The sequence below is a fragment of the Diaphorina citri genome, unplaced genomic scaffold (assembly GCF_000475195.1).
Source record: "Diaphorina citri unplaced genomic scaffold, Diaci psyllid genome assembly version 1.1 scaffold582, whole genome shotgun sequence".
Lineage (NCBI taxonomy): Eukaryota > Metazoa > Arthropoda > Insecta > Hemiptera > Psyllidae > Diaphorina > Diaphorina citri.
Genome location: NW_007378016.1, coordinates 67146 through 80037, shown reverse-complemented (window position 1 = coordinate 80037; position 12892 = coordinate 67146). Strand labels below are relative to the sequence as shown.

Genomic DNA, 12892 nt, shown 5'->3' with positions numbered 1-12892 from the left:
GTGATGAATTCATTGTGCCTCAGCAGATGACCCACAAGCTTTACTTTCCTTTTCATGATAGAAGTTATTAAGTTTCTTCTTTCTTCTATCATGAACAGAAGTGGGCCACATGTATTACTAAGTGAAATAATGTAAGCATGGGACTCCCCTTAAATTTAGGAGAAGAAAAAGTTACCTATCAGAAAGCAAGTTGTCTTACCTGAGTGCTGGTTTCTTAGCGCCCGAAGCCCCCTGCTCATTATCCTCTGCCAGTCCCTTGAGTTTCTTTTCTAACTTGCTCATAGCGGCTTTGATTTTCGAGTCTGTAAGCTCATCGAATTCTTTCTTTGATGACTTTCGCTTGATTCATTGTTTAGTATGTCTGTGGACATTGTGGTATATGTGGACAAGGATGTGGATACATCAGTGTCCTTTTCATTCTCTTCTATATTTTGTTCTGATGATTCAGACTCTTTCCTTACATCTTGTTTCTTCCTTCAACATGACTTTTTCTCGTTTTTACCATCTGATCTCCATCTGTTTTCCTATGATAATTCTCTTCAGCGGGTACTTCTTCCCTAATATTGGCATTTTCTTTTATTTGCAAATTTTCTTTTTCTGTAAATAGTTTTACACTAACAGATTTAACACTTTTTGTTCCAATATTTTCTTCAATGCCCATTTTAAATTCTGAAAAATTCTGCAAATCTTTGAACGAAGTAGATTCTTCGATGATGTCATCATTTTGGTACGTTTCTTCCCTCTTTGGTAGTTCAACAAAAAGATGACTTTCCCTTGATTCATTGTTTAGTATGTCTGTGGACATTGTGGTATATGTGGACAAGGATGTGGATACATCAGTGTCCTTTTCTTTCTCTTCTATATTTTGTTCTAATGATTCAGACTCTTTCCTTACATCTTGTTTCTTATTTTCACAAAACTCTTCTTGAATATCAGCTTTACTCTGTTTTGATCCATTATCTTGTGTGCTTCTTCCTCTTTTGATATAATTAGACATGGCGCTGTTTCTGGTCATTTCAGGATGTAGACTCTGTTTGTCATTAACTCGTTCTTTTGTAGATGATAATTCACTGTTATTTCCAATGCAGCTGTCGCGATGTACAGTGCTACTACTGTACATTTTCAATGCTTCATTGTATGCATTTTGAAAACAACCAGCGTCATACATTGGCTTTAGTAATCCCTTATCATCATACATATCTGAGTTTAAATAATCTGGATCATCCAATTCACAATGTCGATTTCTTCCGTACAAACTACTCATGTTGATATCTTTCATCTTGGAAATCAATTCAGCTTTCTTATGATGCTTTTGATTTCCTTTTTGGTCAAAGTTCTTGGAATGGCTTGGAAGATCCAGTGAATCTAACGTAAAATAGTCAACAATATCCACTCTGCTTTCCTCATCTGATGGATAAGTTTGCGTTGATCTTTGTTGTGTTGATCTTTTGCCCGCTGTATTATCTCTGGAGAATCCTATATCGGATTGACCATGTGTATTGAGTTGAGCGAACAGTTCTGAATCTTGAACGACATCTCCATCGGAAATATTCACTTTGATTAGAGTTTGATAAGCTGAATCCTGAAGTTGAATAAAATTCGCAGGACTTTTTTCGTACAGGCATTTGATTTCTTTGTTTTTATCGCAATTTCCTTCGCTTTTCTCTTTTGATATCAACGTTAGGTCGGATATATCTTTTTTGTAACCCAATTCTTTAGGATCTGGTAATGTTCCGGGACTCTTTGAAATGTTTTTGTCGTATTGCCATATTTTGACGTCCATTTTATCAGATTTACTTGGCTCTGTTCGGTATCCTGATTCATGTGATACCCAAACCAAATCTTTGAACCTTTGTTCAAGAAGCATTGGTGTAATGTGGACACTGTTTGGTAGGAGTTGAATGAGGTTGTTCATTTGGGTGGTCATATTGTCCATGCGATCCTTTAGATGTTTCTGCTCTTCCTTCAAGTTTTTTTGCTCTTCCTTCAATTTTTCCACTTCAGTCTGGAAAGACATCATCGTGATCTTATGTACTTCCTATTCAACAAAAAATGTTCAAATCGGAAAATTTTAGAAAGTTTTTTTTATTATTATTTTAATTTCACTATACTTTATATTATTATTATTATTATTTTTTTTTTAATGCAAGCGCATTAAAAATAATATAGAACTGTCTAAGTGGATTCGATTCCACGGATAGTGTTCGTTCTCGGAACGGCTGCCATTCTCCTATCCTTTCTTCCTTCTCTCTTCCATTTCGGGACGAAAAGACCTTGGCAGTTACAGTTCCCTCTATCACTATTGCCAGGTTCAAACACTGCTGGGTGTGCTAGTCGCAATCGACCGGTTGGGTGGCCCTGCCTTAGCCGTTACAGTTCCCGCTATCGAACCTTTTTTTCTTCTTCTTATGTATGTACGTATCTTTGCTATGTCTAATTTATTCTCGTTTATTGTTTCAGATGCTACAACAAGTGTATCTACGGGTACTGTAAGGGTCCTCCTGACTACAGTTGTCAGTGCGAGCTCGGCTGGACAGGCGTGGACTGCAGCGTGAATTGTCTGTGTAATAATCATTCCACCTGTGTACATGGGATTGGTATCTGTGATGAGTGCCACGATTGGACTACAGGGGATCATTGTCAATACTGCAGGTAAAGCAACATTATCATGCTTCCCAACAATCCAACTATTTTATATTTATTTCAAGATGAGTGTTTCACCACCGTTTTTATTTCGTACCAATGCAACAACTGCTACATTAGATGCATGTGGTCTGTGTCGTAGCATGTCCATATCAATCCAACTATTTTATATTTATTTCAAGATGAGTGTTTCACCACCGTTTTTATTTCGTACCAATGCAACAACTGCTACATTAGATGCGTGTGGTCTGTGTCGTAGCATGTCCATATTGTCCATCCCGTAGTATGCCTCTCATCAGATGGGCGAGGAGAGACACAATACTTCCCATTTAGGTGCTGGGTGAACACGAGAACACCAGAAAGTAACCCGTTGAAATATTTGCAATCGAAAAACGAGTACAAATTTTTGTCGATGGTAGGATTCGAACCCGGGACCTTCTGCATGGCAAGCAAGCGTGCTACCACTGGACCAACCGTGGACCAATTATTTGAGTCATATTCTTATTGTGGGCAAATCTGCCGCAGATTTTCCGCAATGTAAGCACCTGTACGGTTTGTTTTCAGAGCGGGCAGCTACGGTAATGCCACAACACAGGAAGGCTGCCGTAAGTGTGACTGTAATAGCCATGGCAATTCCGTACTGGGGGTGTGTGATTCCATCACAGGAGAATGCATATGTCAGGATAACACACAGGGCAAGAACTGTGAACGATGTCTGCCTGGCTATTATGGAGATCCCACGTAAGTCTTACCAGATTTTATTTTTATTTAAACCAAGAAATGGCGGGGAGAAAAAAAATTCAATGTTGTGAAATTTAAAAGTATGATGAAGAAACCCTCAGAAGGCTCCTTTATGTGACACAAATAGAACTGGTTATTGTCTGTAAAGGATGTAGTACAGATTTGGTAACCCTGTCTCGGAGACAGTAGAAAAAAAAACTTCTTTTGGTGCCGTATTCTATTGAACGTTGGTAATCATGATGGCTAATTCATTTTTTGTCATGAGCTGCTTGGAGAAGCTGGCATACTTTTGTTGAACCATTGACTGAAATTTTGGATCCAGGATCCAGGATGTTCTTGGTATTCCTCTTTAATTAGAAGCTGATGGTATTTTACAACAGCAATAACAAAAAAATCTTCTAATGTCTACTTGTGTTCCGCTAGGGATGGAGGCACTTGTTACTATCAGTGTATGGCACGCGGTATGCTGACAGGTCCAGGGCCCCAGGGGCTAGGCAGTGGTCTGGCTGAACGTAACGCCTGGGAGGGCAAAGACACTCCGTCCCGCGAGTGTCTCTGGATCATAGGTAGGTACTATTTGAGTAGTCCTGTTCCAAAAGTGGACATTTTTAGGGAAAAGACAAAAAACTCATATCTTTTGAAACAAGCAGCCGATTAGTTTTGGTATTGAAAAAAGCTAAAACCTAAAGGAATCTATTGGTGCATACGGTATTTCGGGTAAAGTTGACATTAATTAGTTATATTAAGGTCAAAGTTCCGAGAAAGGTAAAATTTCGGGGTTTTTTTTTTTTTTTTTTTTTTTTTTTTTTTTTTTTTTTTTTTTTTTTTTTTTTTTTTTTTTTTTTTTTTGTTCTGTGTGGAAAACTATCGATTGATTGATTTTTTGATTTGACTTATACTTCTAGGTCAGAGCTTGGACTCGAATAGCACAGCACCGGCGGACATTATCTTGCTTCGTCTTCAGCCAGACATCAACGTTCCTTGTAATGAGAACGCCGTGTATATTTACGATGGACTGCCCGACTTTGTGACATCGGTAGGAGGGACCCATCAGAGTACTACCCTGGGCGTGTTCTGTACTGAGGATATGCATCGGGGATATGAAGTCCTTGAAGCCAAGTCTGGTAAGAGCTTGTTCACGTGAGTTTTATCCGATTTTTGTCCAAATGTCCTGTAGACAATGTAATTTAAATTACATTCTTCTTTTTCTCATTTAAATTACATTATTCTTTTTCTTCGTCTTTTCCCGTGTACAGATGGGGTCGGCGTTTTTCGTCAGCCTCTCTATCAGCCCTAACTACGGTGATTGCTTTGGGCTAACATTTGGTTTTGGCTACAAATTTTACAAGTTGATGCCCTTCGCACTCAACCGTTGCTATTTCTTTAGCAAGGGAAATTTAGGCTGGTATACTCCTGTTCACGTGAGTTTTATCCGATTTTTGTCCAAATGTCCTGTAGACAATGTAATTTAAATTACATTCTTCTTTTTCTCATTTAAATTATATTATTCTTTTTCTTCGTCTTTTCCCGTGTACAGATGGGGTCGGCGTTTTTCGTCAGCCTTTCTATCAGCCCTAACTAAGGTGATTGCTTTGGGCTAACATTTGGTTTTGGCTACAAATTTTACAAGTTGATGCCCTTCGCACTCAACCGTTGCTATTTCTTTAGCAAGGGAAATTTAGGCTGGTACACTCCCTGTTCAAAGTCCCCCAGCCAGTCTAAGCTTGTAGTAATGTCAAACCTCGATGTCCTCCCCTCAGGTGTTATGACTATTCACTACAAGCAAGGTAAGCCGAGTGAAGGTTTCAACGCCACCTATCAGATCTTCAGCTGCCCGGACAAGTGTCCCGAGAATCGAACCTGTATCAACAACCAGTGTGTGTGCCCCCCGAGGAGAACCGGACCTGACTGTCAGGAAGAAATCTGTCCCAATGAGTGCCACGAGTTTCTCAACCATGGTACTTGTGATCTGGTGAGTAGATGTACGATCAGTTGGACTGTATGATTGGGCCCTTAGGCCAGCGCTGTACCAAATACGTAAGACTTTGTTTAGACTGAGGGAATCCAAAACTTGGACCGTCCTGCCTATCTTTCATAGCTATTCACATGCGGTAAGTTCCATTGGGTGTTCTAGTGTTGTCCCAGGAGATTTCCCACCCAACCGCACTGAAACAGTGTCTGTTTGACTCATTGAGAGATGGTAGTTGAATGATTGACGATGGTAAAAGATGATTGTTTCAGTGCGGTTTTTATTTCGTATTAATGAACGATTGCTACATTAGACCCGTGTGGTCTGTGTCGTAGCGTCCTAGGCTGTTCGAAGGTATTGGCCTTTTGGCTAAAGAGTTCCCCGATTTAGATAGATAGGTACTTTAAAAAAAGGGATGTTTCACCGCCGCGCCGTTTTTATTTGGCAGCTATGAAACAGCTGCTACATTAGACTCCTGTGTTTATTTTGACATTTCAGCCCCGAGAAAGATTTCTACACTCTGCCATTTTGATACCAAGACCAATGCCTGGACCAGTGTAGAGGTAAAAACATCAAAAGGGAAAATAATAATATATGTATAGCAATATAGCATAAGGTGCAGTTGTTAACGCGTTGGACTTTGGATCTGGAGGTTGGTGGTTCAAGTCTAAGTCAAGTCATAAGATTTATCTAGGTGTAATAATCGGGGAACGATATTTGTAACAAGCATTTAAATATGCTTAACACAATTTCTTTATGTAAAAAAAAAGAAATTAAAAACAATGTGGCGAGTGTGGAGGCGGCTTTTGAACTAACTCCACATCTGGAAATAATAAATCAGGTGTGAACATCACACGACTTTCCTTATCCTATTGAATCCGTGTTTCGTGTTGCACCCTTGCCACATTTATTCCCTACATAAACAATTTCAAGTCTCTAGCTCTCATCGTTCTTGAGATATTTTGTTTACAGACAGATACACACACGGACCCGATGGCTGAAACTTTGGAATTAGGCTCCTGAAAACGTGTTCTGGCATTAAAACCTGTCCATCGAAAATTCTGTCGATTAAATTACTTTCCTTTCTCTAGAATAAGGAAAGTACAAAAGGAATTTCAATTGTGGTAAGCATAACTGCTGGTCACAAATGTCATTCCCCGCTTAATACACTACGCTAAATGTCATGACATGACTTGGACTCGAACCACCAACCTCCAGATTCTGGGTCCTAAACATATGTATGAGGTCCATTCTTCTTTATGACTTGTCTGAAATTGAACATAGAACATAACTTGTCTGAAATTGAACATAGAACATGACTTGTCTGAAATTGAACATAGAACATAACTTGTCTGGAATTGGACATAGAACATGACTTGTCTGGAATTCAACATAGAAAAGACTCGATTGATTCACACTTTAGGGATGAGCTTTTCACTCCTCGTCCACACTGCCTCGACAACATAGATGCACCTCGTCGATCGACGGCTGTCGACTGTGTGTGGACACAGCTTAATAAATTATACATACTCTAACACTAACTTTATTCGTGTGCTAACTTGATACCTAAGATGAAAAAGCTGAGTGGTCAAGAACACTGACTAATGACCCAGAGGTGCTGGGTTCAAATTCCGGCCAGGGCGGAAATTTTCTAACCAGATTTTTCCATTCTTGGATAGGCATGGATGCAAAAGAATATGCCTTGAAGTCATGCGAAAGCTGTACCAAAGTACAATCTAAAAAAACACAAGAGGAAATAGAAAACGGTCACTTTTCGGCCATACCTGATCCAGAAGCAGCTAGTTGATTCCTGACACTTGTTACAATCCGACGCCGCACATTGCAGCTCCTTACAGGTGTTCACATTACGCACGGACGTACACTACACTATCAGGTAGATCTGATCAGGTGTACCTGTCGTCAGGTCTACCTGATAGTGAGTGACTGAATTTACCTGGTCCAGAAGCAGCTGGATGATTCCTGACACTTGTTACAGTCCGATGCTGCACACTGCAACTCCTTACAGGCGTTCACATTACGCACGGACGTACACTTGTTACCGGAATCACACGCCACACTCTCCGGAATACAATGCCCGCGCCCGCAGTTTGCACACCACTTGCACGGCTGATGATGGAAATAAAACGAGAATTAGACCACGAACAAATTGAATGCAGTAGCAGTATTGTCGTTTACGACAAAATAAATAATAATAACAATAAAAAAATCGTATTTTCCTTTCCCACTTTCTCCTCTTCTGAAGCTCGTTTGCCCTCTTTTGGTGTTTCCGAAAGAAAAATACAACTTAAGATAAGGCTTATATTATAAGCATAATCTTTTTATATTATTCTACCAAAAGTTTCGTCAACCGCGTAGACATTAGGTTATTTTCCTTTCGGCAAAGTGAATACTGAGGTCAATTTTCAATTCCAAACTAGGTTGGCGTCCGACAGTGAGAATATCATGCAGAAATTATTTCCTATTACATACCTGTTCTTGGTTCCAGTGTATAGGCCACCTGGCCAGACATTCCGTACAGGTGACGGCATCCTGACATCTCCTATTCATCAACCACTGGGCGTTACATATCTGGCCGTTGTTAGTCGTCGTAGTGCCGTTCTGATTATAACAGGGATCCCGCGAGTCCGGTCCGTTATCATAGCAGAAGTGTTTATCGGTGCGCAAGACAGCGCAGTAGGAGCAGCCCAGATATTTCCTTTGAAATAAAACACGTTCGTCATCAGTATGTTTAAGACAAAAGAAAAAGATGGAAAACGCCTATAGTAAAAGAGCCTTACTTTCGGGCCTTGAAGTACTATTAATTGATCTCAGTAACTTAGTAACCAAGAACTGTGCCCACCCATGTGCCCGAGAACTGACTCTCAACCCAGAGGTGCTGGGTTCAAATCCGGGCAGGGCGGAAAGTTTCTAATCAAAATTTCCAGTTTTTGGATAGGCATGGATGTAAAAGAACGTGCCTTGAAGTAATGCGAAAGCGGTGTTGAGGTACGATCTGTTAATAATCTGTTAAATTTCCAGTTTTTGGATAGGCATGGATGTAAAAGAACGTGCCTTGAAGTAATGCGAAAGCGGTGTTGAGGTACGATCTGTTAATAATAAAATAATAGAAAGTAAAAAAGCCACTCACACTCAGAACGCTGACAAACCTAGGTCTGTCAGCGGTCTGAGCGTGAATGGCGGCCATAAGTAAGCAAGAAGTACAGTACACTCACCTGCACTTCTCCTTCTCACTCCACAAGTTACACGGGTCACGGGGTACATAGATCCTAGTCACGTGACTCTGAATACCGCCAGTAAAGCCTCCCATGACGTAGATATAGCCAGTTTCCTCATCATAAGTCATCGAGTGAGCGTACGAGTGTGGAGGCGGCTTTTGAACTAACTCCACATCTGGAAATAATAAATCAGGTGTGAACATCACACGACTTTCCTTATCCTATTGACTCCGTGTTTCGTATTGCACCCTTGCCACATTTCAAGTCTCTAGCTCTCATCGTTCTTGAGATATTTTGTTTACACACAGACACACACACGGACCCGATGGCTGAAACTTTGGAATTAGGCTCTAGGGACCTGAAAACGTGTTCTGGCACTAAAACCTGTCCATCGAAAATTTTGTCGATTAAATTACTTTCCTTTCTCTAGAATAAGGAAAGTACAAAAGGAATTTCAATTGTGGTAAGCATAACTGCTTGTCACAAATGTCATTCCCCGCTTAATACACTACGCTAAATGTCATGACATGACTTGGACTCGAACCACCAACCACCAGATTCTGGGTCCTAAACATATGTATGAGGTCCATTCTTCTTCCTTCGATTTTGGGACGATAAGAAATTCGTCACTCACCTCTGCCAAGTAGTTTCAGCCACTGGTTGCAAGCATAGGAGTAAGCTAGCAATATATCTGACTTGACATAAGGGTGCATACGACCTCCATAGATAATCAAGTGATGAGGAGTCGTGATGGCAGAGTGTAGAAATCTTTCTCGGGGCTGAAATGTCAAAATAAACACATCTAACGACATAGGAGTCTAATGTAGCAGCTGTTTCATAGCTGCCAAATAAAAACGGCGCGGCGGTGAAACATGCCTTTTTTTAAAGTACCTATCTATCTAAATCGGGGAACTCTTTAGCCAAAAGCCTAGGACGCTACGACACAGATCACACGAATCTAATGTAGCAATCGTTATTATACGAAATAAAAACCGCAGTGAAACAATCATCTTTTACCATCGTCAATTATTGAACTACCATCTCTCAATGAGTCAAACAGACACTGTTTCAGTGCGGTTGGGTGGAAAATCTCCTGGGACAACACTAGAACACCCAATGGAACTTACCGCATGTGAATAGCTATGAAAGATAGGCAGGACGGTCCAAGTTTTGGTCGGGTAATGGAACTTACCGCATGTGAATAGCTATGAAAGATAGGCAGGACGGTCCAAGTTTTGGTCGGGTAATGGAACGCGTAGAGGCGATCTGAAATGAAGGTTCTATTGACGGCATATGTGTAGCCACCAAACACGTAGAAACTTTGAGACTGCACATGAAACACGGTACTGTGGCCATAGATACCTGGACATGAAACAAACATAACGGAACTGATGTATTTAGAAAATTAGATGACAAAAAGCTACACAACATAGTAAGCTCCCATGGCGTAGTGGTCACTGCCCTCGCCTTGCACGCGGGAGACCCGGGTTAGATTCCCGGCGGGGTCAAAAAATTTGTATCATCCAAATGATTGATTCCGTGACTGGCTGTTGTGGGGCCCACTCAGCCTCGTGAGGAAAATGAGCAGCTGTGTAAAATAAATGCGCATAGCGACCGGTGCCAGCATGGTAGGGTAAACATTAAGCGCTGGATTATCGAGATATTTGGAAAATCTTACAATGCTGCAGTGATCACCAATGTTGTGATATGTTGTTGTTTTTGTTTGCAAATGTCGGGTTATTTGACTACTAGGTCATTTTACCTCTGGCTTCCCAATATTGATCTACAATGTCATTGCTGACTTCCAAGGCAGGACAGAAGTTTAGATGAACTGAGTTCATAGGACTGTTTAAGGAACAAATAGGAGAAGATTTTAGACCAAAGCGGTGGAGATGTTCAGCCAAACAGTCATGCCCAGTGAGCAGCCGAAAATGAGCAACAGCGGCCTTTCTGATATAATAACACAAAGTTGTGATATAATAACACAAAGAAACGGCATTTATTATTATTACCTAGAGGTCCATTGCCCGAAGTTTCCAAGGTCATCCAGGAGTTGTTGTCCCAGTTATATTCCCACACATGTTTGAGGAAGCCATGCCGGGGACTAAATCCACCAATCAGGATCAAGCTTTCTTCTTCCTTGTCCTCAGAGCGGCGCAGAGTTAGGGTGTGGCCTGCTACAGGGGGAGGAGAGGGGGAGGTCTGAAAACAGTATGTAGAGAGAAGATTATGGTATAAGTTGAGAGAGGCTGTTTTTTATTATGGTACTTTTTTTTCCTTTTTGAAGAGGTTTGACAGAGGGAACTGTATCTAGCTGCTAAGGTCTTATTGTCCCGAAATTGAAGAGAGAAGGAAGACTGAATAGGAGAAAGCCAGCCGTTCCGAGAACGAACATTATCCCATCAGGACAAAATCCGCCCCGGGTGTGAATCGAACCTGCGGCCTAGCGCTTACAAGGCAGACGCGCTACCAACCAAGATAACTAGGCTGAAGTAGAGAGAAGCTGTATTTTATTATGGTACTTTTTTTTTTATTCCAAAAAAGAGATTTCGCTTTGGACGTCCACTATTGCTGTCATGGACCACTTATGTATTTTCAATGGTTATCTGAAAGATTGCCTCCGAGTGAAATTTGGCTATTTTTGGTTCAAAAAATTCCAAGAACCAAAGTCTGTCTCTGATGTTATGGGAGATGTTTTAATACATGGGATTCTGTAGGTAAACCCATGGAACATGCTTTGGCAGTTATTGTGATCCATTGCTCTAATTGTGTTGAGAATAAAATTCCATACCTCGGCTAGGATTGAACCCACGCCCTCCTGTTTACCAGGCGAGCGTCTTGACCACTACACCAATTCTTACCTCAATCAAAGTCCAGCGATCATTTATTGAAGAGAGAAGGAAGACTGGATAGGAGAAAGCCAGCCGTTCCGAGAACGAACATTATCCCATCAGGATAAAATCCGCCCCGGGCGTGAATCGAACCTACGGCCTAGCGCTTACGAGGCAGACGCGCTACCAACCAAGCTAACTAGGCTGGCTTGGTACTTTTTTTTTTATTCCACCAAAGAGATTCCGCTTTGTACGTCCACAACTGCTGCCACAGGCCACTTATATATTCAAGGGTTACCTGAAAGGAGGCCTCTGAGTGAAATTTGGCTATTTTTGGTTCAAAAAATTCCAAGAACCAAAGTCTGTCTCTCATGTTATGGCAGATGTTTTAATACATGGGATTCTATAGAAACCCATGGAACATGCTTTGGCAGTCATTGTGATCCATTGTTCTAATTGTGTTGAGAATACAATTCCATACCTCGGCTAGGATTGAACCCACGCCCTCCTGTTTACCAGGCGGGCGTCTTGACCACTACACCAATTCCTACCTCAATCAAAGTCCAGCGATCATTCTTGACATTGAACTTCCAGAAGTCACTCAGTGTTCTATTGGGACTCTGCGATAGGCCTCCAAACACGAAGATCTCATGGGTAGAATGAACCAACTCAGCCGCGTGGAAGTAACGTCCCCTGGGCATTGTAGCTTCGTTGTTATAGCCGATGGTGATCTGTGAAATAAAAAGGGAAAAACTAAATTTATATCAAAATCACATTACTTTTAATTTCTTTTTTTACATAAATTGTGTTAAGCATATTTAAATTCTTGTTACAAATATCGTTCCCCGATTATTACACCTAGATAAATCTTATGACTTGACTTGGACTTGAACCACCAACCTCCAGATCCAAAGTCCAACGCGTTAACAACTGCACCACTGAGGTTGGTTACTTATGCTATATTGCTATACATATATTATTATTTTCCCTTTTGATGTTTTTACCTCTACACTGGTCCAGGCATTGGTCTTGGTATCAAAGAGTCGAATATCATTGAGAGGACCATGGGACAGGGAGTAGCCACCGAATAGCCACAACTGTCCGCGCCTGTCCGCCAACAGTGTGTGTCCAAACCGGGGCAACATCTTCCTCAGATGATCAAACTGATCTGATAAGTGATCCGTGTTGAACAGGGGAGAGAATATGAGTTGCCTATCAGACAGCGGGGTACCGCAGTCTAGCGAACCGTACTCTGGCTTACACACACAACGACCGTATTTCTGAAAATAAACGAAGAAAAATAATTACATTACACTAAAAATGATTTTGGGTGAGTAAAAACACAATTATATTACCTATTTAGCATATTTATTTATTTTCAAATTCGGACAAATTTTCACTTTTTTCTTTCTTCTTCTTTTTTTAGTTTCTCAAGTAAAAAAGAAAAAAAATCCCATTTTCTTTTCATTATG

General features: G+C 40.9%; 1 protein-coding gene across 1 annotated transcript in view; it reads left to right on the top strand.

Annotated features, from left to right (window-relative positions):
* Positions 1-12892, top strand: part of LOC103510316 (multiple epidermal growth factor-like domains protein 8) — a 58221-nt gene that overhangs the window by 32565 nt on the left and 12764 nt on the right. The window contains exons 27-33 of the mRNA XM_026824391.1: positions 2461-2652; positions 3208-3384; positions 3808-3950; positions 4290-4508; positions 5145-5356; positions 7350-7479; positions 7860-8034. Coding sequence (XP_026680192.1) covers positions 2461-2652; positions 3208-3384; positions 3808-3950; positions 4290-4508; positions 5145-5356; positions 7350-7479; positions 7860-8034 — 1248 coding nt within the window. The remainder of the gene's footprint in view (positions 1-2460; positions 2653-3207; positions 3385-3807; positions 3951-4289; positions 4509-5144; positions 5357-7349; positions 7480-7859; positions 8035-12892) is intronic.